The following is a 26,348-nucleotide window of genomic DNA, read 5'->3' as shown; positions in this document are numbered from 1 at the left end:
TTCTCTTTCTGGTCCTGGAAATCTAAGTAGGAAGAAAACAACACTGATTTGATAACTAATACTGCCACATGTCTAGCAAAGCTGCAATGACACCCTGCCTCCTAAGCGACAGGTCTGCTAATGTACAGGAGTTGAAACTAAAGGTGCTAGTTGGAAACAGTCTTTTCTCCAAAGATAGCTCCTTATTTAAAAATTCCTTGTTTAGGTTTAAAATAAAAAGTCTTTTTCTGAAGATCTAGATTTTGAATATAAGTCTGCTGAATGGATCGTATGCTCTTCCACATACAAGAATAACTTTTTATTTTAGATAAATTTACAACTACAGAAGCGGCAGTGCCTGCATATTTACAGGATTTCTTTAAGAACAAATAGACCTTACTTCTTGAAAGGTGTTTAAAGATACCCATCACAAGGGCTGCTGGATGCTCACCATGTCTAAAGAAAGGAGACATCTTGTTTATGTGCTGATATTTTACCGAGCCTTCTGTTCTCAAGAATAGCTTTCCTAAAAACCTGGCCTCAAAAGAAAAGGTGCAGAGACTTTTGTCATATCATAGCTCTAGCCTAAGTGAGCTTGAACCCTGTGTATTCACCAGGAGAAGTTTAGATATGCAGCCGATGTGCTTGTAGAAAAATCAGCCTCCTTCTACTGTCTTACCTGCTACCAAAGCTTAAGCAGAGGGATAAACGGGAGGATACAAAAAGTGCATAGAAATAAGTGCAGGACATACTATGACAGAAAGCCTTATAAAGATAAGTCTAGGCAAAAAAGTGAGATTTTTTTGAAACTAAAAAAGTTCGGATAGACTTTTGCAGGCAGCTTCAGTCTTGATCTTGATTTGCTATTTCAAGACAGTGTGGCAAATGACTTAAAGCAAATGATTTGTGCTGACGACCATTGCGTTTGGTTATGTACGCAAGCATAAGCCACATTGACATGTCCAGGACACTGCTACTACTACTCCACCACCAACTCTGCATGACTTGTGCTGGGACCTGACTGTCCCATAGCATTCAGAAACCTCCAACATGTGCCATGCAGCGTGAGTCGAACATGATCACTGCCCTTTGGAGTTTACAATTTGAAAGACTGCTAGGTATAGCACGTAGATAAAAATTGGACAAAAGGAAACGTAGGAAGGAAGAGAATGGTTACAAGTAGCAGGAGCATATACTAATTACAGAAAAATTGGCGGATTTAGAGTGAAAATAGTATTTTAAATATAAACATAAAGGAATTATCTCTAAATATCCACACTGGCCACGTGTCTTTCCCCTGTGGTGGTAATTCAACACAGGCATTTCAAGAGAAGCAGATTTTGGGAAATGATGCAGAAAACAGTGTGGTTGGCCCTACAGATTTATCGATACCTCCATTTTGCTCATGTAATCTTACAGCTCCTAAAACAAAGCCTCTCTTCAATACAACAACGAAAAGGATGGAGATGCTGAGTGCCTGCCATTCCTGTATAAGACCGGGCAGGGTAATGCTACCTCCCAACCTCTCCACTAAACACAGGTGTGCACTTAAAATGGCACACCACATTAAGGAGGATGCTATTAGAATCATCATTAAACGTCCTGTACTGTAAAACCACCCTGATACAGGTATAACTATCCACTCTAAGGGATTATATTTCTAGAGGTTTTAAGTATAAAATCATCTGTATGTTAGAAACCACGTGTAAGCCAAACAACAAAAGTCTTCTGGTCAGAAGCACTCTAGAAATGCAACGGCTTGTAGGGCCAGAATGGTAAGTTACGGTGCCCCTATGGACAAAACAAAGTCCCCTCCAAAGCTAGCAGGAAGATTATGGTTTGTACCACTGGGTGAAAACTCAGTTTTTATTCCCATTTCTTGACTGTCATTGATATTTTGGCTAAATTCTCAACTCTCCACCTCCTAAAGTCTTTGGAAGACTGCCTTGGCTATATATTTTTGAAGGGAATACCACTATCCACTTACTGGATTTTTCTTCCATACCTTGGAAAAAAACCTTTTGAGAACTGAATTTACCAACGATTTCTTCATGGAATGTGAATTCTCATGAACTTGCACCAAAATACTCCTTTTCCTATGTAAATATTGAAGATATTTGCATAACACTTAGCTACAGTAAATGACTTAAGAGAGTCCCTCCCTAGTTATGGGACTACTGGGGAAATATGACCATGTACAGAGACCAGTACAAAAGCCAGTGGTGGCGTCTGTTAGTATAGTACTCAAAAATGCCATTAGGATGTTAGCATGTTTGGCTACCTACTGTACACACATTGCAAGCTGCTTGTGGTCCCGAGACAACGCTAAACACTTGCTGCAAAAATTTACTCTGAGAACCTGTCAATCATGTCAGATAGATGCAGGTGAATTTATCATGTAGGTGAATAATGACCAGGCTCTACTTTTAATAGGAATTCATGCAAGGCTGGGAAATACTGCAGAGTTGGATGCGATCGAGAGTGAATAAACAGGTTACAGATGACGGTCTGCTCATAGGTCTTGCTCGAGGTATTTAAAAATTCAGGCTGTAAGCACTAGATGGAGCTAAAAGATCTTTTTATGTACGCCTAGAGGCAACACTAATCTGCAAATGCTCTTCTCGACCATTAATGCCAATTCGCACGTTGTATTCTAAGCAAAAGAAAACAAAAAAGCATTTACCATCTTTCCATCTACTGTGCACCTGCTCATCACTTGTATCTGTAACAAGACCGCGGTAGGGTATGAATGAAATAGTAAATTCCTTCTGGCTTTGTTTTCACGTAAAATAGCTCAGAATGTAAGCCGCCATCTGTACCTTAAAGGAAAATACAATTTTCTATCATACTGGAATTCTGATAAATTTGAAGATGTTAGGGAAGTTGATGTCATACCCATTCCAAACAATGTAACAGCAGTGGGATGTTGTCTTCTGTAGCTCAACCATCAGGATACTGTATGATTTTCACCTTCATGAATCTCATGAATAGAAGTGCGAACCTAAATTATTCCATATTGCAATCTAGGATGAAGTATGTGAAAAATTCTTTTGAACAGCAGTTCAATTTCGTGTGGCTGAGCAACATGAAGAATTGGTAACTCAGTGCCCTGCTATGTACAGATTCCTATTTCAATTCAGTTTTCTTTTCACTCTTCAAATAAAAATTAAAAAAGACTGCATTCCACAAATATCAATTTTTACAAAATCTAACAAAAAAGTAAGATCAATAGCATTATTTTCTTGAAAATTAAATCTGAAAGAAGAGTGATAACCTTTCCAATCAGGAAAAAAGTGAAGGGTGGAAAAAAAACACTGGGAAAAGGCAACAACTTTTCTTAGTTCATCAAAGAGGACTTTTACTCTCCGCACTTAAAAAAAAAATTACATATGCTAATATTCTACCTCAGTAACATCATTCCAGATCCGAATAACTTTAGATGACAAGTGTTAAGAACTTGAAGAGCACCAAGCATACAGAATTTATGCAGTTGTAAAAATTCATATAATCTGAAGTAGCTTGGTATTTTATAAGTTACAGGCAGAGCATAATGCTTATTTAAAATCATATGGCATTTTACTTGAAAACTTGGTGCTTTAGAAATCAGTGAGACTATTCATGGGCACTGCTCGGCACCAATGAGAAAGCTAGGAACTGGTGATTTCTTTAGAGAATCATTTTTATGCTGAGGATCCCTTTAATGAACTATAGACTACTGTGTTAATATGAATCTGCTTATGACAAGACTCCAGTGTCTGCAGGAATGGTTCGGACATCATGGTGAGCACTATAAGACTATGAATAAAGGTAAAAATGAACTTCGGGTGCCTTGCTTGGTCACAGCAAGACAATTCTGCAATGTGTTAAAGGAAGGAAAACACAGCAAAGCTTGCAGATGAGCTTTGCCGTAAGGTAACACCTTCCAAATTACAGGGGATAACGGTGGGGAATGCATAGCATCTGAGTGCCCTGCATGTTGAAGAGGAAGAGAGGAGTGAAAAAAGGCTGATCTCTTGGTATTTTTAGAACATGCCAACTGCAGCTGGGAGGAAGCAGAGGATGATAATGGGGAAGTTCAAAGGGAAATGGGCATCAAGCAAATACATTGGCACAAAATGCTTTGGAGCAACACAAGGATATTCCACTCTGCACATTTGCAAAGTGAAGCAGGGTTCCTGCCCAGCACCAGCACTTCACAGAGGAGAAAATTAGAGAGAGAGAAGGGAATCCGGACAGATAATTAGGACTAGATTTTTTTTTTTTTTAACATATGCTTATTTTCTTTGAGTGTCAGTATTTTAAATACAGAAATCAAAGGCATAAAAATAACTAGGTGTGGTACAAAAAGGACATAAAAATAAAAAAGTGCAACAAGAAAAGTATAAGCTGGATAGTTGTAAACAGTGTCTGGAAAACAGCTTTACTTCTCTGCTACAGTACATCTCTCCATCTTTATACATCACCTTCCAAAAGAGAAGAGTACAGATAGCTACCACTGTAGTTAACTCTGCCAAACACCTGAGGTACCAGTGTGCAGGGGGCACACAGTAAGACATCTGTCCTAGCTTTACCTTTTGTAAAGCATGCTTCCATTACACGTGAACAAACCACACATTATAGAGTGGAGACACCCAAGCTGTGCTTACTAGTTGCCCAAAAAATACTCTGTAATACATGCAAACAATTACGTGTCCTCTTCTGTGCTTGTGATGGCCTGACATCAAGTGCAAGAGCTGTTGCCACCTCCTCCACAAGAGGAGAGAAAGTGCAGGCTTAAGGGTGCATCTCCTGCTCCACTTGTGCAGCCTAGTCCTTGGCCAGGGTATTCACGTTCAACCCCACAGCAGAGAGCAGTCCTCTTGCAGGAACATCATAATCCCTGGTGGAAAGCAGGCCTGATGTGTTAAGCTCCAGCCACCAACCCTTGTAGACCCAACCCACCTCCCCTGAAGACACCTAGCTCTTGCTCATTTTTTCAACAACTCAAAAGAAATCAAATTGCCTTTACCTTCTGAGCAGAGGCCGCTCTCTTCTCCTGCTTGGCTTTCATTTCTGCAAGAAGTCCACTGCCCATCACCTGCACGCCATACCTCCGGCCTCCTTGCGGGCTTCCTTTGCTGTCACCCCTCTCAGCTTTTGCTGTATCGTCTGGCTGCGCCTCCTCCAGTGAGTCTGGTGTCTTTAATTCCTCGGATCGCTCTGTACCACCGTTCTGCTCTGCAGGCTTTACCTCCTTCTTGCTTGTGTCCACAGCTGGACTTTTTGCAGCAACCTTGGGAGAGGAGGGCTCCTCTGCCACCAACACAGTCTGGGGACGTTCAGATTTGGAGCCTCTTGATTTGATTAAGTTAAGGAAGCCACTCTTCCTTGAGTCCCTTTTCTTCTTCTCATCACCTGCTTCACTGGGCTCACTGCTGTCTGAACTTTTAGTTGATGGTTTCCTAATAAGAGAGAGAGACATTTTAAACTCTTCTCCACTCCCCTCCTCTCTCTCTTTTAAATACTACCAAATGACTTCTCCTGGGCAAAGCCAATCTTTTGTATGATCCATACGTTGCCCTAGGCCCAGTCATTAGCTGGTGTCTCTAAATTAAAAACAGGACAATTAACATTGATCATACTGTCTTGAGGATTCCTGTGCTGGCCTTGTACATACTATAATGAAGAGAGGCAGCCGTTTCATCTACACTGGGCACCCAGCTGTTTCCAATACCAGACAGCTCTGCCCAAGCTGTCTATGCACATACGTATTGGGTTTGTGTGGCAAGGTAGTGAGGGGGCTACAGGGTGGCTTCTGAAAACTGCTAGAAGCTTCTCCCATGTCTGACAGAGTCAATGCCAGCCGGCTCCAAGGCAAACTCGCCACTGGCCAAGGCTGAGCCCATCAGTGACAGTGGTAGCGCCTCTGGGATAACACATTTAAGAAGGGCAAAAAACTGCTGTGCAACAGCAGCAGCAGAGAGAGGAGTGAGAATATGCGAGAGGAGCAGCCCTGCAGACAGCAAGGTCAGGGAAGAAGGAGGGGGAGGAGGTGCTCCAGGCGCCAGAGCAGAGATTCCCCTGCAGCCCGTGGTGAAGACCATGGTGAAGCAGGCTGTGCCCTGCAGCCCATGGAGGTTAACGGTGGAGCAGGTATCCACCTGCAGCCCGTGGAGGACCCCACGCCAGAGCAGGTGGATGCCCAAAGGAGGCTGTGACCCCATGGGAAGCCCGCACTGGAGCAGGCTCCTGGCAGGACCTGTGGTCCCGTGGAGAGAGGAGCCCACACTGGAGCAGGTTTGCTGTCAGGGCTTGTGACCCTGTGGGGGACCCACGCTGGAGCAGTCTGCTCCTCAAGGGCTGCACCCCATGGAAGGGACCCATGCTGGAGCAGTTCATGAAGAACTTCAGCCCGTGGGAAGGACCCACATTGGGGAAGTGTGGAGGACTGTCTCCTGTGGGAGGGACCCCACACTGGAGCAGGGGAAGAGTGTGAGGAGTCCTCCCCCTGAGGAGGAAGGGGTGGCAGAGACAATGTGTGATGAACTGACCACAACCCCCATTCCCCGTCCCCCTGCGCCGCTCTGGGGGAGGAGGTAGAGAAATCAGGAGTAAAGTTAAACCTGGGAAGAAGGGAGGGGTGGGGGGAAGGTGTTTTAAGATTTAGTTTTTATTTCTCATTGCCCTGCTCTGATTTGAATGGTAATAAATTAAATTAATTTTCCCGAGTTGAGTCTGTTTTGCCTGTGATAGAAATTGGTGAGTGATCTCTCCCTGCCCTTATCTCGACCCACAAGCCTTTTGTTATATTTTCTCTCCCCTGTCCAGCTGAGGAAGGGAGTGATAGAGCAGCTTTGGTGGGCACCTGGCGTCCAGCCAGGGTCAACCCACCACAACATACAATTTCACTCTGCTGTTTCCAGAGTGCTCTACCTCTGGTTTGAGGTCACCTTTATAGCGCAGATGCTCATCCTCAAAAAACAAAAACCCCCAAAAAACCAACCCCAAAACAACCCACCTGCCAATAAGATTTTCTACAGGTTCTACAGGCATCTTACAAGCAGAGTATTCACAGTTGAGGGGAAAGCTGGGTGCATATCAGGTCTGCATAAGAGCACTCCAACTGGAGAGAGAGCCACCAGTGCAGCAAGCGGAGCAAGGATCCTTAGCTATGGGCATGGCCAGGGATGGGCACACCGGGATGGTGCAGGTTCACAGGGACATCCGAAATGAGCGGCTGGCTGGCGCCCAAGGGAAGCACAGGAGGATGCAGTAGTCTGGGAGCACCCTGAACTTAACCTGGCTAATCCATTTTTCAAAGCGACCATAATTTTATCGCTACACATAGTATATCACACAGGGCTTCACATGTCACTATAGATATTTATAACTCACAGTGACTTAAAACATTTGCTCTTCCTGCCACAGCTATCTACCAGTTAACACCTACCATTTTCCTTAATGGATGTCACATACAGCACAGAAGGGGTCCTTCCAGGTTGTCTGGAAATCGCCCTAGCTTTCTCATTTAATTATGTAAGTATTTGTGTGTGTGTGCTTGTGCATGCCTGTGTGTGTGTACATGAACACGCATGAATGCAAGAACATCTAGATGTATGGTTCTGTAAATATACAACCAGCTACAAAGCAACTGTATAAGCTGCATAACCCTTATACGAAGCTGAAGGAGACATATTTTTCAGATGGATGTATTGCCTAAATCTGGAATACTACAAATTGGTCAAACATGTCTTTAACGTACTTCTAAAACAACATAAAGCTATTGTCATCTATCAAAACACCGTGCCCAACAGCAGTCCTTAGTAGGCAGAGGCAGTCCTGAGTACTACTAGCGCTGGAAAGGGGATCCTCAACCAATACACAGCTCTGCTTCAGCTCTAATGAGCTCCACTGAAGGGTAGAATGAAGTCAACTGGATTATAAAAATACACACTAGTCAATAATCACATGGTATATTAAAGCAATTTATTTCAAAGTAGTCATTTTTAAGGGAGGGCAACTGAACTCACAATGTCTTGACTACTAAGGTATTTTCTGACTTTGACAACAGCAACTCTGGATATTGGGAACAGAAGTCAAATACAACTTAGAAGTGCTACTTGCCCAGCTATCAGGATGGATTTTTTTTTTTTTAATTTATTATTTTTTTTTAAATTAAATTTGAACTTACTTTGAATCCATTTTTGTCACTTTCTTAGTGAAAAATTCATCCACGCCTTCATCTACTCTCCCCATAAGGCCATTCTGATCCCCTTCTGGAGGCACTCCAGCAGACACCTGACATAAGAAAAAAAATTTCTCTCTGGTATATAATAATCTAAGCATATTTGCTTCCATGATAATAATTAAGAGTTAAGACATTATAAAAATTGTGTGTGCCACCCAAACCTCAGTGCAGACAATGGAATCACCACAGGAATTCCCCCTTTAGTCAGGCCAGTTGATGCATTACATCAAATGCAAAGTAACCCAAAACCCCAGTGACAACTCGGATACTGCAATGCATGAGGCCAGGAATCAAATGCCTTGGGCTTGCGAGAATAGAGCACTAGTTCAGTTAGAAAAGAAAAAAAGCAGTTAAGGAAAAATTAAATCCTGATCAGGTGGTGACCTGAAGAGAAAGTATTTTCAACAGCTAGTTGTTTCCCTGTTCAGAGAAAAACACATGTTCTGGATTTTGGACTTAGAGATTAAGAAACAGAGCTTCAGCAGGCTAATGGAGCCTTTTATAATTCATTCAATCCAGCACTTCCAAAAGCAGAGAGTCTAAATACAGAATTAGGTGTTTCACTTCAGGAACTGAACACAGATTTTTGCTGAGTGTCTGAAAATGGAAAACCTGCTCCCTTTCTTTGGTTTCAATGCCCACATTTTGAATGTAGGTGACTGGAGGCATGTAAACCAGGCTGACTTAGTAATACCTGCCAACCAGAAAGGCCCTGTGAAGATTAGCTGGTGACTCTGCAGCCTCCTGAACATGAAAACTGCTGTCTCCTGGGAGGATTTCTCATGTGGTCTAGCTCCCGTACGTGGCTTTGATGTGGAAAAGCTCTATTACCAGTAGGGAGACTTCCTTCAATTTAAATGCCATATGGAAACCTTTTAGGTGACTACAGAAGACTCCACAAGACCCAACCCAGTTGTATTCTTGGTAGTACTAATGACCAGGAATCAGCCTGCCACAAAATAGCAGGGTTTGTAATTTGCCTCTAAAAAGAAAAATAAATACTCTTAAAAGCGGCTGTTAGCATCAAACCCAGTCTCATTAAGCCAGGACAACGGATTGCATATGAACTATGCACATATGACACATCAATGAAACTTTTTACTTTCCATGGCTGAACCTTGTTAGAAGCCTAGTATTTACTTTGTTATCAAAGATAATAGCTAATATTTTATTGATAGCTGCTGTAGCAATGTAATACTGATCTGAAAAGAGCCCACCTGGTAATGACTGCTTTGTTGCCAGTCAAACTGCATATTTTCTATAAAACCCAGTTTTATTCTAAGAAGTATAATGACTTCTCAGACTTCCAGTTCTGCCACCTTTGGGGTTTTCTGTAGAGAACTTGTTTAGCTGGAACACCTGACACTAGGCAGTAATGCACATATTAACATCTGGGTTGGTCACACCAGTGATGATTGTCTCAATGTAAGTATTTAACTTCTCAGTCAAAAAACAGTTGACACTGACATTTCAACCGAAATGTGTCAACCAGAAGTGGCTGATGAATTTCAACAGAAGTAAGAAACCATTTAATATTGATACTGGAATCCTCCAGATAGTAGGAACAAACATATATGTATCAAAGGCAAGTGCATCTCCTGAAGGGGAAGTAATGCAAGAATCCAATGATCTACAGCAAATGAGAAGATCTACCTCAAAAAAGAAAACAGTTTGCATCGGAAAAAGCAGCAAGTTCTTAAAAATGTACTAAAGACATACACAGATGTTGAGGGCCTAATAAGGTCCTCAAGACACAGGATTTTCTTGTTTGTTGTAATGCCTTTTAGTGATCAACATTAATGTAAAAGACTGAGCTCTGGTTTATTTCGTGTTTTCTGCTCCTAATGTTTTAAAAAAAAAAAAAAAAAAGGTAAGTTTTCATTTGTCAATTTTTTTTTTTTAGCCTAAGTTTAAAGGTGAGCCTTCTATGTTTCTTTATTAAGGAAAAAAATGGCTTGGAAGCAGAAATAAATAAGACGAATCACAATCTCTTTCATACATTAGAGATTCACCTCTTTGTTGTACTAAATCTTCACACGTGATGGAAGAGCTCATGAGGTTAAGATCTCACAAAAATCTAAATGATAAACAACTGTTTCATCGTATTGCTTCAAAGCTACTTGGGGGTGCGTGGTACTGAGGTTTTCTTTTTCTTCCCTCTGAACACTCATTTCAGTAAAAACTCTGACAAAACTATAAATCTATCTTCTCCCTGCCAACCCACCCCAAGTTAAAAGTTTACATTTCTCCCTTTTCCTCCATTTTTCCCCTTTTTCCTCCATTTTTCAGCTTACAAAGAACAAACCTGTTTTTCAGCAAAACCAGAGAAGTACAGCTACGATCATCTGAGACCCCTTCAATTACTAAATGGAAATAATGGGAACAGCAAACAACCCAACAGCCCTGCTTTAAGTGGTAGAAAAGGTCAAGATTTTGCCTCACATTTCAAGTGTTTTCCTAACCACGGTGTTCTGTATTCTCAAACTGGCAAAACCAGCAGCAAATCAATTCTGCAAACGATGCCACAGTCCACTCATGACTCTGGCCTTCAAAATTTGGCTGTTTCATTTTTGGAAGCATCAAAGCAAACATCTTAAGTCTTTAAAAAATTTGTTTAGACTTGTTATGAGGTCAGAACTAGTAAGGGATTAAATGGTCCATAAAAACAAGACAGGGACAAATGAGTTTAAGTAAAAAAGTTCCTTTCAATTTCTGCAACTAAATAAACCCCTAATTTCCTCATTAATTCAATATGGGTGAGCATTCCCACAACATTGCACTATCATGGGAAGTAACACTTCTCCTCTACAAGAAGCTTTTTGTTCCTGTAGAGCAAGACATTGTATGTCCCAGTTCCATGCCTGGTAGCAAAGCACTTGCCCTCCCATGCCCCCACTCCTGCCACACCCCTGTGCAGATGGCACGGGATGCGCTGAGTAAGTTTGGAAGAGAGGCAAGTTTAGCAACTGGGAAAACATGTGCGTTCTGCAGAATTGGAATTGGAAGAAGTAAACACAGATGTGTTTTCACTACAACGTGGAGACCAGTTGGTCCTTCTGCTACCTCTATCGTTCCCTGTGAAGTGCAAGGGAATGGAAAATTGGCTTGAATATCCCCTCTGCTTGAAGGTTTCTCCGTTTCCAAGCAGTGCAAAAAGCACCCTACTGCCTGATAATGATCTTCCCCAGTACTAGGGAAATTTTCAAGGGTCCTCTCCGCTGACAATCCTCAGGAAGCAGAAGAGGCCGCAGGCATTCACTAGCAGGCAGCGTAACTTAGAGAAGCAACGGCTGCCCCTTGATAAGGGTTACTTATCATATCAGCTGTGCTCTGTTGCCGTGAGATAGCTCTGTAACTCCTCCAGATCTGTCCTTACATACCCTGAGGACATACCATCACAGAAATAAATCTTTATTGATGTGGTATGCCAAGGAAATGCAACTGTGGGAACTCCACACACATATACTTGGGTTCACACCAATGCCTTTCGTAGACAGACAGTGCTCTTCTGTTTTGCTTTTCTAAGGCAGGCTCCTGCATGAAAAGCAGATCTGTGACTATGCAGATTTGCTGGCCCAAACACCATCTTCAGTTAAGGAGCTGTGGGAAGCTGGGTGTCACAGAGTAGCTCCTCTGAGAGCTGATAGAAATAAGAATTCATGCCAAGTTACCACATCTTAATGGAGGCAGAAAAAAGGATTAAGACTTAACAAACCCTTGCAATATAATTGAAAAGTCTCATGATATTTTGTGCGTTTCCTGTGAAAGCTCCAAATACCTCCAGAAACTGCTTCCATGAAAAAACAAAAGCAAATTAAAAAAAGGATAAAACATATCCTGGTTTTAGGCTGTGTCAAACAAGACAAAAAGCTTGTAATAGGGATGGCACACTGAAAGACATGAATACCAGAAGAAAAAATTAAGTAGTTGCTTATGGCTTTTAAAACTTTAACAGTTGTCCTCATTACATTGCATTACTCATGGCAAAAAGCAATCAACAGATGTCATCGCCAGCGATATTTTAATGTAGACTCACTGCTGCTTGGCTGGGCTGCTGCTTTTTATTCCTTTTGGGCCTTAATTTTGTAAAGTGTTCCAGTTTTCTCCCTTCTTCTGATGGCAGCTCTGAAATGAATCCAGAAGTTCGTTTGTCCGGCCTGCTGGAAGGAAATGGTGGGTCTTCTATATGGATAGGTACTTCTTCCAGTGCTTTATCTAGATCAAATTCCATTTCTAAGAGAAATAAAAACTTTCCAATTAGACTTAGCATGCTATTTAAAAAAAAGACAATGCCATTCCTCTCTTTTGTGGTAAATAATTATAAACACATTTAGAGAACTCAGCCACAATATGTTTGTGAGCAGACAGAGCACTATGAGCAAATATTTACTACAAAACACACTAGAACAAAGCAACTAGCTAGGCCGCAAATACAGTCCAGAGGGAGGGAGAGTCACCTGTGCTTTTCAATCAAGAACTACCTAAAAGAATCTCAGGCAAGCAAAAAAGCAAAAAGGTTTTAAGAAATTCTCACTTACCAAAAGCTCTGGACACCGGCCGGAGCATTCTACTGTGGATGCTTTTCCTTTTTGATTTAGGAGTCATCTATCAAAATAAAACAAAACAAAAATTACTTTAGCAGACAGGAAAAATGACAAAGAACACCTTTTCCTTTCTATCCAACAAATCAGTTCTTCAAGCCTATGTATCATTTCAAGATCTGATTGGGTTTAACACCAGGAGGGAATGGGGTTTTTTCCTCCCCTTCTGAAACATTCAGAACTTTTTCTAAACGGACATTTTGTTCAGCTAACTTTGAACTGAACCAGGGAGGTAGTCTATGCTTCCCATTAAAACCGTAGGCTGTACACCGGATGATTATTTGAATTGTCCAAGCATTAACTCATTGATCTCAACTGTAAAACACGGGAACTATTAAAACCTCACCTCTGCATTTGAGATCATGAGGCACAGAAAACTTAATTACTGTGTCCAGTACTGCACAGTTAATGACAATACCAGGGACAGTCTCCCCCTTGTTCTGGCTTTTATTTTTGATACAGAATACACTTCCTCAGTTCATTTGTTAGTGACATGCTACTGGGAATGATTAAAATTCAGGTATCTATGCCTCTGGACACCACCACACAGCTCACCAAACTTCCCTAGGAAAATGCAGTCTTGGAGCACACAGCCTTTCTTCAAAAAGCAAAAATACGTGTCAGTGTTAGCAATATCTCCAGCAAACACATGACTTCCCTGGACTTTAGATACACTGAGAATAGGTGGAAAGTTACCTTGGCATACATTCAACGTAGTTACTGAAAGTTATGCGCTATTATTCTTCTTATCTTCGCATTTCCAGACAAAATGAAAGACCCAACTTTGTTATTTTGGAAGACAGTTGTCCTTATTTTCTTGCCTGAACTCTTCTGAAAGTTTGCATGGCGAGAAAGGCAGTTTTGCTACAGGACATGCATGCGTCATCAATTCCGAACCTCCTAAGATAGCTCAGCATTGTATGACTTTTAAACAAAAAGCTGACCTGCAGGTTTTCTAAAGAGTTAATGTAAAATGACTCAGCTTCTGCAAAGATGGGATCCTTTTGTGGTAGAGTCATACATGCTGGCTTTAGTGACATCCATCTACTTCCACTTACTTGCTAGTCTTGAAGCCTCGTGGCTTCAAATCTGGAGCGTCAGTCAGGAAACTGTTACGGCTCACAACTCATTAACAGAATTGCTAATCAAGTTTAGTAGTATCAATTTTATATGAGCCAGAAAAGACATAGTTGGCATTGACATTTCAGACAAATCATGAATTGTTTAAGGCAAACATTTGCTAGCTTTTATGTATGGAAAGTTCAGTGCACAGACTTACATGTGCTGAATTCACATTCCCATCCAAAGTAGTCAGAAGGATTACTATGCCACTATTCACATGCTCAGGGTTATGACAGATTTTCATAACAAGAAAGTTATTACCCATCTTCTCAAGACCAGAAAAGGACTTGCAGACTACAGGGTGGGCAATAATAGCACTGCCTGGGTAACAGAGCTCTGTTTTTATTACCATGCACATCGCTGGGAAAAAAAGATACCTTCAGCTGTTGCAGGTTTCCACTTCCACATTTGACAAGCATCAGTAAATGATACAATAATTTCAAGACCAGCCAGGAAATAACTTGCCACCTGAGCAGACTTACCCTGAAACTAATGAGCAGGCAAAGTGTTACTGCATCAAAAGGTCAGACATTACTTTCAGAGTTACCAATAAATTAAATGCAATGGATTTGATGGCAAGTGGCTGGAGAGGCGCTGAACTTTTTCAGCCAAAATTGCAGTGGATTGTGCAACGGGTGGGCAGCCGGGCAGCCTCTGAACTGCACACCTCGACAGCTGCCGATCCGTCACCCAAACCTGGAACAACCACAGGCATCTGCACCTCATGTAAGGAAGAGTTGAAGCAGCTCAGCATTTGAGGGCCAGCAATTAGGAGTCACTATCAGTAGTCCCCTGGTTTGATTTCCAGCCATAGCCCATTTCTCTTGTTAACGTATATTTGCATGCATTTTGGTCTGCTTGCCACTTTTTTTGGTGGCGTGACTGGAAATTATATCTAGTAGGATAACATAGCAACTCATGCGCTAAAGAAGATCAGAAAGAAGGACAGAAAACAAGGCTGACGGGAGACCTCCAATCGCTCAGTAATTTCACAGCCACGGCCAGTGTTCAGAGTGCTCCTGGATGAACACAGACAAGCTGAGAGCTGCATCAGCCCAGGGGACCAATGCAAAACAGCACAGGGCAAGTTTGGAGGATCCTGTGCAGGGACTTCAACACTCCAAGACATTCCTGGCAGCCAGGAACAGAATTATTTCATCTTCCTTTCCAGACAAGAAGATGGCCCCAGATGACCCTGCAGAGCTTGTGCTGATGACCATAAGCCAGTCTCTGGATCACTGCTATAACTTACTGTCAGCTTGGCATGATCCATCAGCAGCTTGGTTGCTGGGGATAAAGGCAGAGGGATAGAGATGCCTCCCATTTGCTTTAACAGCATGAATAACAGCTATACATACACTTTTATTTGAAAACCTTCTGTTTTCTAGCCTGTTTAGGAAGTGCACAGATGAAAGGCTTCTTGCTAAGTGAACTTTCTAGATCACACACAGAGCAAAATGGGTCAAAGCATTAATTTAAATAGGCCAGCGTGCTCTTTTTACAAAATATTAGACTTAAGCTGAGATTAATATCTCAGCCACCGTGCAGTATGCTACAGCAGCAGAGCATGTGTCATTACCAGAGGAGATATCTGAACTCCTAGCGAAAGATCTCTGCCTCTCCCCAGCCTGAGCCCCATTTCCCATAGTTCACAGAAGCAGTTCAGGTTTGCAGATGCACACCTTCTGCCTTCCCACCACCTCTGGCTGCACAAGTACAACGCGGCTCTCCTGCCTCACATTTCGCTCTCCTGCCTTACTTCACTTCCCTGGCTTTTACCGGGGAACAGCTGTTAGTATCAACCTCCCTTCCTTCACTTCTTCCACATCTTCCAGGGACTTCCCATTCTAGCAGACCACCTCCTGAACTTCTTCCTTGTTTTGCCTACTTTTCCGTGAGCACACTGTATGCTGCCTGGCAGAACAGATAAAAAGATTAACTGCATCTCTGGGTCTTGGGAGGCCCTCTTGGAAGTCTGCATGCACCTATGCCACTAAGATCTCTGGATATGGCTCTGCAAAGGTACCCCTCTGCAGTAGATGGGAGCCAGCAAATCTCCACCACGCTCCCAAATATGGGCTTATTTAGACACTCTGGTGTGTCCAAGCTAACTTGAAACTCCCAGGATCAATTCACATGATCATTTTTCCAGATTCCTCCTTTCTGACTCCCTTCCTCACAAAACTATCTGAGCTCTCTTGAGTTTTCTTAAATTATATTACCAACTGTGGAAGAACACTTGGGAATGAAAAACAACAACTAAAATCACTTTGTTTTGAGTACTAGAAAACAATGTGCTTTTAGCAATAGGGTCTCAGATACTCTACATTCCTTGATTATACAGATAATTGAAATTACTCTCAGTGCTGAGGGATATGCTCATTTCCATGTTTTTCTCCTCCTCCTCCAAAGTAATTTATATTCAACCCTATTAGATACAGGGATGCTCTGTGACCCTCCTGTCACTTCCCTTTCAGAAGATTTCAAACAAACTAATGTACAACTTCCCCCTCCCTCTTGAATTTCAGCTCCCCAACCAGTCTCCCTTCAACCCTCCTTCCTGCAAAACAACGTATGGGTTTTCAGCTTCGAGAACGCATTAAGGACGACAGCACAAAAAGGTGGAAACAGCAGTGAAAAGCTCAAGGTGATTCAACTAGACAAAGAAAACACAACTGACCAAACTGAGATAACCCTTGACATCTCTTCCACCCTAGCAGCAAGAAAGCCCTAGTTTATGCCCATTTTAAGCCATTCTTTTATTTAGCTGGATGATCCTTGAATATAAAACCAAATCAGTAGATTTTCTTTCTGAGCAGTAACGTTTGTGCTTATAGCTCTGACATCAGCGCTCTGCTTTGGTTTGGTCTTAAAGCCAAGGGATGCTTTAAATACAGATGCTATGCTAGCTGAACCTTTTTGTAAAATCCAATCTCACCCCTGAACCGCTGCCTATTTCATTAGTAGGTGCAGATGGATGGCACTACAGTCTCCCAGGACACTCACAAGGCAGTACAGAGGCAAATGGAGCACAAAAACGTAAACAAGTAGGCCAGAAACAGCAGAGCTAAAAAAATACTTACACTTGTACAGCAGAGAGTCTCCATGCAGCAAAAAAGAAAGAAAAAAGAATATGAATGGGGAAGACAAAGCAATAGCAGTTCTCAGGAAAGGAGGCAAAACCAGAAGTCACCAAAATAAAGAAAACTAAAGCCAAAACACTTAGAAGTCTTAGCAGGAAAGGTGACATGCAAGAATGAGATACAAATCCCTTGCATTTGGAGGTGCCATACACTTCATGTTTCCAGAGGATAACCAGAGAAGGATGTGATTTCTCTTATTTTATCTATATTGGGACAAATTCAGGTTTTCAGACACTTGTTTCCAATATATGGCACTCGCCAATGGTGCCAACCTGCCACCTGCTGTCCCAATATACTGTGTTTTTTCATTTTGCTGGCACCAGGAGTGAGAAAAAACTGTAATTCTGTTATTTCCTAGTCTGAAGGAAGCTTCTGAATTAAAAATCAGCGGTTTGTTGTGGAAAGCAGGAGAGCAAGGAAAACAAAACAAAGCTTCTCTTGAAAGAATGAAAAGGGATGCAAGTCTGTTCTCCTGAGGTTTAAATAAACCTAATCCAAAGCAACAGTACTTCTCCTTCCCGTAAGGAGGTTTAGAGGCGCAGGCTTTCAAGCACTTTTGGCACATTAGAAGAATGCTATTCCATTAATAAAGCATGACCATTCCTCTCTCCTTCAAAAAATTAAAAGAAAAAAAGCAAGCAGCACAGCCATCATATGAAATGAAGCAATGCCATATCTTCTCTCATGTGGCACATGACCAAGCACGCTCCTCCTTAATTCAGAGTAAGAAAAAATTATTAGAAGTGTGGTTTTGCCTTCAAGTTGAATGGGAACTGCTGCTATAACAACAGTGCAGGTATTATCAGAGTGTTTGTGGCAGAAGTCAATAGTCATGGCCTGGATTAAACTTCTCAGCAAGGAAGTGCTGCATTTTTAAATGGATATTGCACTAGTGTTTAATTACCAGGAGTGAAAACAGTCTGCACATACCATGAAGTTCATCATTTAATTGTTGAAGGGATATTAAGGTCAGTTTTTCAGTGCTTTGACATTTTAAACAATAATGATCCACTTGTCACAGTTCATATTTCTAAGCTTAACTGTAGCTTTAAAGATACGATGGGCTATCTTTGAATAGCAAGAACAGTGTTCTTGTTACAGCTCCACTCCTTTATTTTCCTACTGTCCTCAGGGTTTTTGTTTGTTTATTCCTTTGTGTTTTTTTAAATTTTTATTTTCTTTTACCTTTAGAAACTTTGGCTTTATGCAGGAGTTCTCAGCTAACAGGCAAACCTGCTCATTACTCTCATTTTTGTACGCTATCTACACACACATACACTCTTACTCCATTTCCCTGCCAGAATCCATGTTCTCTCTTTCCTTGCCCATCTTCTATACTACCATTCACGAGGGCTGCTCTGAGGTTGCTGCAGAGACTGTAGAATCCCTTGAGAAACATCTTGAAAACTGAAAACATCTTAAAAATAAATCTCAGCACACTTCAAAAATCAATCTGCAACACGGTTTCTCTTTCAGACAGCATTCGTGGTAGCACTCCAGTATGTTCTGTGCATTTAATGCATAGGCAGGGAAGTTTTTTATATTATATAAGCAGCTGGAAATGTGATTAGGACCAAAGTGCAAAGCAATACATATATAACAGGAAGCAATCCCAGGATTTGGGGGAGTTTGTAGTCTACGGTCCTGATCCAGCAAGGGCTTATGGAAACTCCTACCTTCCACACTTTAGTGATCTCGCCTAAGTGAGTGTGACTACTGAGCCGCTTAAAAGGTGCTAAACAGCTTGTGGGTGTGGGGTAAGGAGGGAGAAGGAGGAGAGGGAGGCACACAGCAGGCAACAGGTTAGACAAGGAAGCACCGTTAAGCAAAGCAAAGACTAAGAGACTTGCCTGAAGTCACCGAGGAATCTGGCTGCTCTGCAGGGAACCTAATGCCAGTCTTCAGACCCCTGAAGTACTACAGACCATGAGGTCACCCAACCCTTCCCTTCATTTGCTCTCAGCATAATTGCAAAATAAAGTGGTCTGCCTCCAAGCGTACACAGGCCATTGCTAAAGACAAAATGCCAACCCACAACCAAAAATCCCAACCAAATTCAACCCAAACAAAAGCAGAAATTGGATTGGGGAATCATAACAATGTGCCAACTGGGAATGAGCTGTCAGAAAAAATATTTTCAAGGATTCTTCCAGAAAATTTTAAACCAGTGCTAAATTGTTTCAGCTATATGTACTTTGTGGGGTATGCCTTTTTAAGAAAGAGGCATAAGAAAACAAGGCATTTTATTACAAGTCCTGCTGTTTTCTTTTGCTGTAAGGAATCCTGACCTGTAAAGCTCCCATGACACCATTTCAGTCAGTTGACATTTCCCACGCTTCTTCTAGTCTCCTAACTACCTTTGACAGAGATGTCACACATCTGTCACCTCATTAAAAAAAAAAAAAAAAAAAAAAGAAATCTTCAGGTATGCTTTATAAGCAGAACAGTAAATTGACCAACTTTGCTTTTTGCATACGAATCTTTGGACACACAGGTGTCTCACCATCTGTGTAGAAAGCCTTAGAAACTAGAAAGTTGCTATCGCTTACTTCAACTATTAAAGATTTTATAACATGATGTCCAGGGTAAAACCCTCAGCACGGCTTGCAGAAATTTAGCTACGTACTTCCCACTAGCAGCGATGGTAACCTGATTCACTGTCCTTAGAATCTTTCCCTTGAGTGCCATTGTCCTTGGAAAGTTAAATGCAATGCTAAAATCCATGGCAGCTAATGGAGTATTTTACAGGAGACAGGAGAGCAAAGCCACTAACACATCGTTTAGAAACCAAGGCCAAGCTGTGATAGGCTGCTGTTTGTTGATACAGATGTCCTGAATGTAGCCGCTATGCATTTTGACACCAGCAGAGGATCTAGTCCTGACCTTATATTTCAGAGTTCTGTCCTCTATATGGAAGTACTATATATAAATATAGATATTGTAAATAAATATGGCATACAAATAATCCATAGGTGAATTTAAGGAGTATGTTTGTTTATTTCCTTCCCTTCCTCAAGAGTTGAATTTCTAAAGAACGAGCTGTGGTTCAGAATTAATTCAATTAGTCTCAGCTAAACCAGCCTGACCTTTAGAGTTACTTTGTACAGCAACATTTTCTGAAAGAAAAGGAGTAGTACTGCACTAAGATAAGCTCAATAGATTTGCCCTTGAGCTTGTTTCATTTTACTAGCCAAGAAACCTTTGCTTTTCTACTTGCTGAGATGTGGCTCATGTACTCTGTGATATTTCACAAAGTATTTCAAAATATTCTTTTAATTAATAATTCTGCACTTGCATCTTTCAAGTCATGTAAAATTCCTGCTAATAAACAGTCCTGCATATAAATATGCAAAGCTTTTATTATGAAGAGTACAAAAACATGAATTAAACTGAGCAGTTCCTAGAGCTATTAAACTGAATCATTTTTTTCATGTTCTGAATGAGTATCCTGCAAGGAACTCTGCCTGTAACTACCACCTGCAAGGAAAAAGCAATTCTCCGTATCATCAGTTCTGTTTTCTACTTGGTCATGAAGAAGCTAGCAGCATCTTCTACAGCAGCTGGGCTTTAAGATGAACAAAGAGGATGGTTCCAACTAATTTATTTTAGTTAAAAACTAAGTGTAGAACAGAGAGCTGCTGCAGGTCAGATGGCACAAACTATCTCTTTAAGCCACCACAACCTGCTTGCTTGTGGTTGTTCATTACCTTCAGCTGGCAAACGCTGATGCCAAAATTACTTTGTTCGTGACCTCAACTTCCATATAGTAAGAAGAAAAAGCTCTTAAACTCAGCAAATATGGAGAGGTGGGCAGCCGTTTAAGATACTCTTAGGCAATTCTTTAAAGACAGCCGCCATATGTACCAGGCGCCCCGGGGAAATAACATCATTAAAGCAAGTTTGAGGCAAGGTACTCCTGAATGGAAGTGTTCAAAGTCAGGTGGGAGGGGGCTTTGAGCAACCTGATCTAGCAAAAGATGTCCCTGCCCATGGCAGGGGGGTGGACTAGATGATCTTTAAAGGTCCCTTCCAACCCAAACCTTTCCACGATTTTATGAACGGGAGCTGTCGTATCTGCCTGCCCAACAGCTTCCCAGGACTGGGAACAAACACAACTTCTGCATCTCTCCTTCCTTCCGACAACCTGAAGTGAACAGCTACCAAAAGGATAAGTAGTCATCCAGGCAAAAACCATCAGTCATCTTCCTACCATCGTTAGACCCTTTGGGGGCAGATGATGCATGGCTTATGCTGAAGCAGTGACATTTCAAAGGAGAAACGCTACAGGGAGACTCATCACAGTGAATCAGATACAGTTTACCCTGGACGGGGAAGTGGACTAGTAGCCTCTCTGCTCAGAATTATGATGGGAACTTTTACACTTGAAAATCCAGGCATACTTGAGCTGCTACTCTTTTCTCAATGAAGTTTGTTTCAGACATCTTTCCAGCATGCACAGTAAATCTTTATACCCCTCAGACACTTCGAGATATACTTTGTGAACTTAAATATTAAAAAGCCAAACAAAACCAAACCAACCTCCTGAATTTTAAGTCCTGTCAGGAACTACTATATCAAGATATCTCCCTGTTAAAAACAGGAGATATCTTGACAGGCAACTAGCAAATACTCTAAGACCCTGTATGGGAAACAGAAATACTTGAGTATTTGAATTTCTTCTCTAAAACAAACTGATAGGAAAGGTCAATCATAATTATCCAAGAGAGGATGGCAAAACTCAAAGGCTGGTCTATGGAGTGCCAGCAGCCAAGTGTGATACATGATTTACATAAAGCTGCTTGGTCAGACAGTCACGGGGCAGCACATGAGCCTAGGAAGGGCAGAAGCACCATGAAAGAAGAGGAAGATGCCTACCCTGCAAAGCAGGACTGCTCACCCGCCAGCACGGAATTAAGTGCTGGCTGGCAACAAGGCCCTGGATTCTGCAGTTTCTCAGAGAGTGTGAACACAAGGTTCCCCTGGAATATCTAAATACCATGGTATTGGAAATGATCCACAGCTAAAATGTAAAATAAAAAGTTCTGATAAACTTTGAATGAAACTACCCTGACTTTTCAATCACTTTGTCTTTCTATCCTGCTCATTCCTTTTAGTTTTCTTTAACATCTGCTAACTTGAAGGTTCTTTTCACCAGTTTAAGTTCTTTTGGTTTCAGATCAGTATTGCAATCCTGTCACTACTGACCTCAAAAATTCACAGTAATTTGATCTTTACTCGTAAGATCTTACTGCAGAGATACACCCACCACTTTGCCATGAGGCTTTAGTTGACCTGAATAACATCAGAAGAAAGAATATATTTACCTCTAAGTTCTCCTCTAGTCTGAGAGAGAGATGTTTTGAGAGGAAGCCTGGTAAATTTATGAATATGACTGTGTGATGCAGTTGTCAGTGATAGCAGAGATGAGATTTGCTAACTCAGAAGATGTCTTCTAGCTTTTTGGCCCTATGTACTCTTGATTTTTTATTTATTTATTTATTTATAAATTTTTATGCCAGTAACCCAGCTTATCCTAACCTCCTTTTCCTTGACAAAATACAGCAAAATCTAACGGTACTCTATAACTGCCTGCCCCAACACAGACTTCCTTCCCCCTCTTCGTGTGAGCAACTATTCTTTATCACTGCAATATGAGGCATCAATTTTGTAGAGCAAAAAATTGCAAGCCTCCTGTTCTTCTGGGTGAAGCGACACCATGAAGCACTGTCAGTGAGACTGGCTCATGCATGTGCTATTTTCAGTAGGCTCTCCAGATTTCAGGGTAAACAAGACTCCCCCATACAACACAGATAAGTAACTTGTGCCAAGTTATTTATTTGAGACGCTGGAAGAATCAAAAAGCAGTAGAAAGGACCATGCAACCTATACAGAAAACGCCTCAACCACTTGAGAAGGTCAACTTGCCAGATATTAATTGAATCAAGAAGCTTTATGGCTGCAAGCAGATGTGTGCTACAGAGACAGCACTGAGGTTATTCTCATGCTGTTTGCTGTTGTCCCTCTGCCAAAGGTTACAGAGTCTAGATTTTGGCAAGTACTCCTCCAAAGGAGCTCTTGCTAATCTGCCATGGGAAATAACAAGCAGGTTCTTATAAACAGAGGCTGTGGAAAGATGAATTCTCTATCTATTTGTGCTGAACATCAACTGACTCCACAGCTCCGCTGGCAAAAGGGATCACACAAGTGCCCCCTGATCCAGCCTCTGCAAAGGAGCTTTGTCCTCATAACCTGTTAACTTTACCTGAAGCAGGTAAGTGAGTGCTTGGGTGATCCCTGCTGCTGGCCGTATGGGCGAGCGCTGGCTGGCAGGGCAAGCGAACCCAGGTAGGGATATAGTCACCTCTCTCACCAAGTGGTGGATGGGTGTCCACTAGCAGGCTACAGCCTGCCACAGCTAGCTGGTGCCTGCTGAGACGACTCTGCCTGCAGCCTGGGCATTCAAATTCTTGCCAGCAGAGTGGCGAATGGTGGGACTGAGCAGCCGGGGCTGGCACTACCTATAGACTGCATAGCTACATGTTCAAGACCTTCTTAGTATTTATCTCCCTCTTAAAACCACTGCAAGGAAGTTAAACTCCCAAGACCAGTGTTTCACTGCTTTGTTACTGAACTCTCCTTTCAATCTGGCTTTTTCATGACAGGCGAAAGAAAATGATGGAAACTCAGTATCAGTAAGACAACTACTGCCACAAAGGACGTAACTACACACCCTCCCCTCCACCCCCAATACCAATCTGAGTCTACTAAGGCAAAATAAAGCATCGGTATTATGGGAAGACAAGCTCCTGATACAGAAGTGCCACCATACAAACAATACCCAGCAGCTGCACTTCACAATTCTTGTTTTAACCTAAGCAGAAAACAGTCTCCAATTTTACTTTTTTTCTTAACCAAGCATGCAGTGCTGTTACGAGAAGCAGTTTATCACATTCTTCATTTACTTCATACTGTGCCAATAACGTACCCTAGATTATGAGAAACAGCTTTGAACTCTAAGAAATGTCAATTGGTTTAAGAAAAACATACTATATAGGAATTATCCATCACCTCCTTCCACTCAGAGACCAAGAAAAAGACAATGGAAGCCATTTGAAGTGTTTCAGCTGGGATCACATAACCCCTCATGAGCCGCAAGAGACTGTAGTCTATACATGTAACAGGCATCAAATAAACACGGGTAAGGACCTCTAAGGTCAGTGAGGATGCTGCAAAACTATATACCAAGGAACCCAGGAAAAGATAGGTAACAAATATTTACAATTAAAATTAATGTAATCATAATACTAATGGTGAGGCTAACATATAAACACACAACTTGCAAATAAACAAGATATTCATAGGTTCTGCAAAATTATCACGCCGGCTCCCTTTGTCTCGTACTTTCTCGGCCATTGCACCGCGTGTGTAGGGAAGGGCTTAGGGAGCACGCCGCCACTGTGCTCTGCCCCTCCTGGTGATGTTTTCATAAACTGTCCTAGTTCGGCGTGAGTCAGAAATATTACTGGACTCCCACTGAAGTAGATTTTCTCGCATGCCTGTGATGGAGCCTTTTCAGAAGCCAAGAATATTCTTGCATACCATAATGCCAATTCCTAGCTTCCCACAGAGTGCTGTATTTACTACACATCAAAGGCCCATTTCTGCTAATGCATACAAGAGAGAAACTCAAGTGTCACAATCAATTTAATCCGGCATTCATCCAGGCTGCTGCCTTTGCCCTCATCCCTGCCTGCTTGTTCCTGCCGCTCAGGATTTGTTTTGTGAACTCAACCAGAGGACTAGTCAGCCTGTAAACTAACCTGGGAAAGAAATCCTCCGTAAAAAGCTTAATTTTCAGCTGAATCAATTCCCACACCCAGTTTGTAGCGAGGCTGTGTGAGCACCAGTAGAAGCATGAGGGTGTGGGCAGGAAAGAGCGAGCTGTGTACAGGGGAAAGTGGAAATGCTCTTTTCAGCAAGAACAATGATTTTTGCTGGATTAAGCCCGTCGCAGAGCTAGAGCTTTACAGCACAGGAGAACATGCGGAGTCCAACAGGAACTGGGGTTTTATTGCAGTAAGTGTTCAGTCTTTCATCCAAAAAGCTGACTGTCTATGACTGAGACAATTCTGCTGCAGGTAAACAGACAGCAACAAGAATCAGATGTGGTAGGATGTCCGGGCATACCAGAGAATCACTACTTTAATTTTTCTTCCTATAGTTATCAGTCCACAGGTACAAGAGTCTGTACAATGATTTTCTCCTTCCTCCAGTGAAAGCAACAAGGGGCTTCTGTTGTTTTAATTCTAATTTGCTTTGGATGAGGGGGTGGGGAGAAAAAAAGCTTTCAGGTGGTGCTTTATGAGTTTTCTTTGTTTAAAAATGAATTTAATACTGATGTGGTGAGTGCAATTTCTCCCTTTTCTCTGAAAACACTGAGGTCCATACAATCCTTGTCTTTCAGAACCCATGGGTTCATAAGTCTTCACCTGGATACTGGACTAATCTGCTAAATCTTTGACAATGGCTAGTGAGTACATTCCCAGGAAAAAAACATACACCACCAATCTACAAATGTTCTGCTACTTCTGCAAATTTTCGTCTCTACTGTACAGGTGAAATCTATTGTTCAATAAAGACTAAAACATTAATATATTGCTCATGGGATTTTTTTTTTTAAAACTTTCCTCCATTGAAGTCATAGAACCATCTCAATGGTTAAAATTAGAAATAGATAAGAAATGGCCAAGATTCAACATTCATTACAGGCAGTCCTTTTCTATTAGCTACAAGCATTTTTGCAAACACATAATTTACCATCCAAGCACTTCAATCTTACACTGAAATGCTTTAAATAAGATTTATAAGCAGACTTGTGTATTACAACCTACAGTTCCTTTACGTGTTTCAAACAATTTCCTACCATACCTCTTCATAATGCAAATAACCTCTGCTTTGTTCTAAAAACAATACTTATCCCGGCTGTATGCTTGTTATTACCTATAGTAATAAAATTATATTGCTGAAATGGATATTTTAAAGACAATGAGTACATGGATTTCTATTAAAAAGCTATTTCTCTCAAAACTTTTCTTTAAATAGAGGCTCAACTCTGCTGATCTCCTTTTAGTATTCTGGAAGCCAAACTAACATTCGAATAGCTAAACAAGAGAAAAAGAACAAAAAGCTTTAGAACATAATTGTTAAACACAATCTAACAAAGATGCTCCATTACCTTTTGGTGGGGAATTGAGCACTATTGAATATCTCTTACTT

At 41.5% G+C, this 26,348-nt stretch overlaps 1 protein-coding gene across 4 annotated transcripts in view; it reads right to left on the bottom strand.

Moving 5' to 3' along the window:
- Positions 1–26,348, bottom strand: part of CARMIL1 (capping protein regulator and myosin 1 linker 1) — a 200,513-nt gene that overhangs the window by 13,003 nt on the left and 161,162 nt on the right. For all 4 annotated transcript variants that reach the window (XM_082322077.1, XM_082322078.1, XM_082322080.1 and 1 more), the window contains exons 30-33: positions 12,745–12,811; positions 12,243–12,439; positions 8,150–8,256; positions 4,988–5,420 (exon numbers count right to left, since the gene is read on the bottom strand). In XM_082322077.1, the coding sequence (XP_082178203.1) occupies positions 4,988–5,420; positions 8,150–8,256; positions 12,243–12,439; positions 12,745–12,811 (804 nt within the window). The remainder of the gene's footprint in view (positions 1–4,987; positions 5,421–8,149; positions 8,257–12,242; positions 12,440–12,744; positions 12,812–26,348) is intronic.

The sequence above is a fragment of the Platalea leucorodia genome (genome assembly GCF_965183815.1).
Source record: "Platalea leucorodia genome assembly, chromosome: 1".
In the NCBI taxonomy this organism is placed as follows: domain Eukaryota; kingdom Metazoa; phylum Chordata; class Aves; order Pelecaniformes; family Threskiornithidae; genus Platalea; species Platalea leucorodia.
This window is presented reverse-complemented; position numbering and strand designations above follow the sequence as displayed.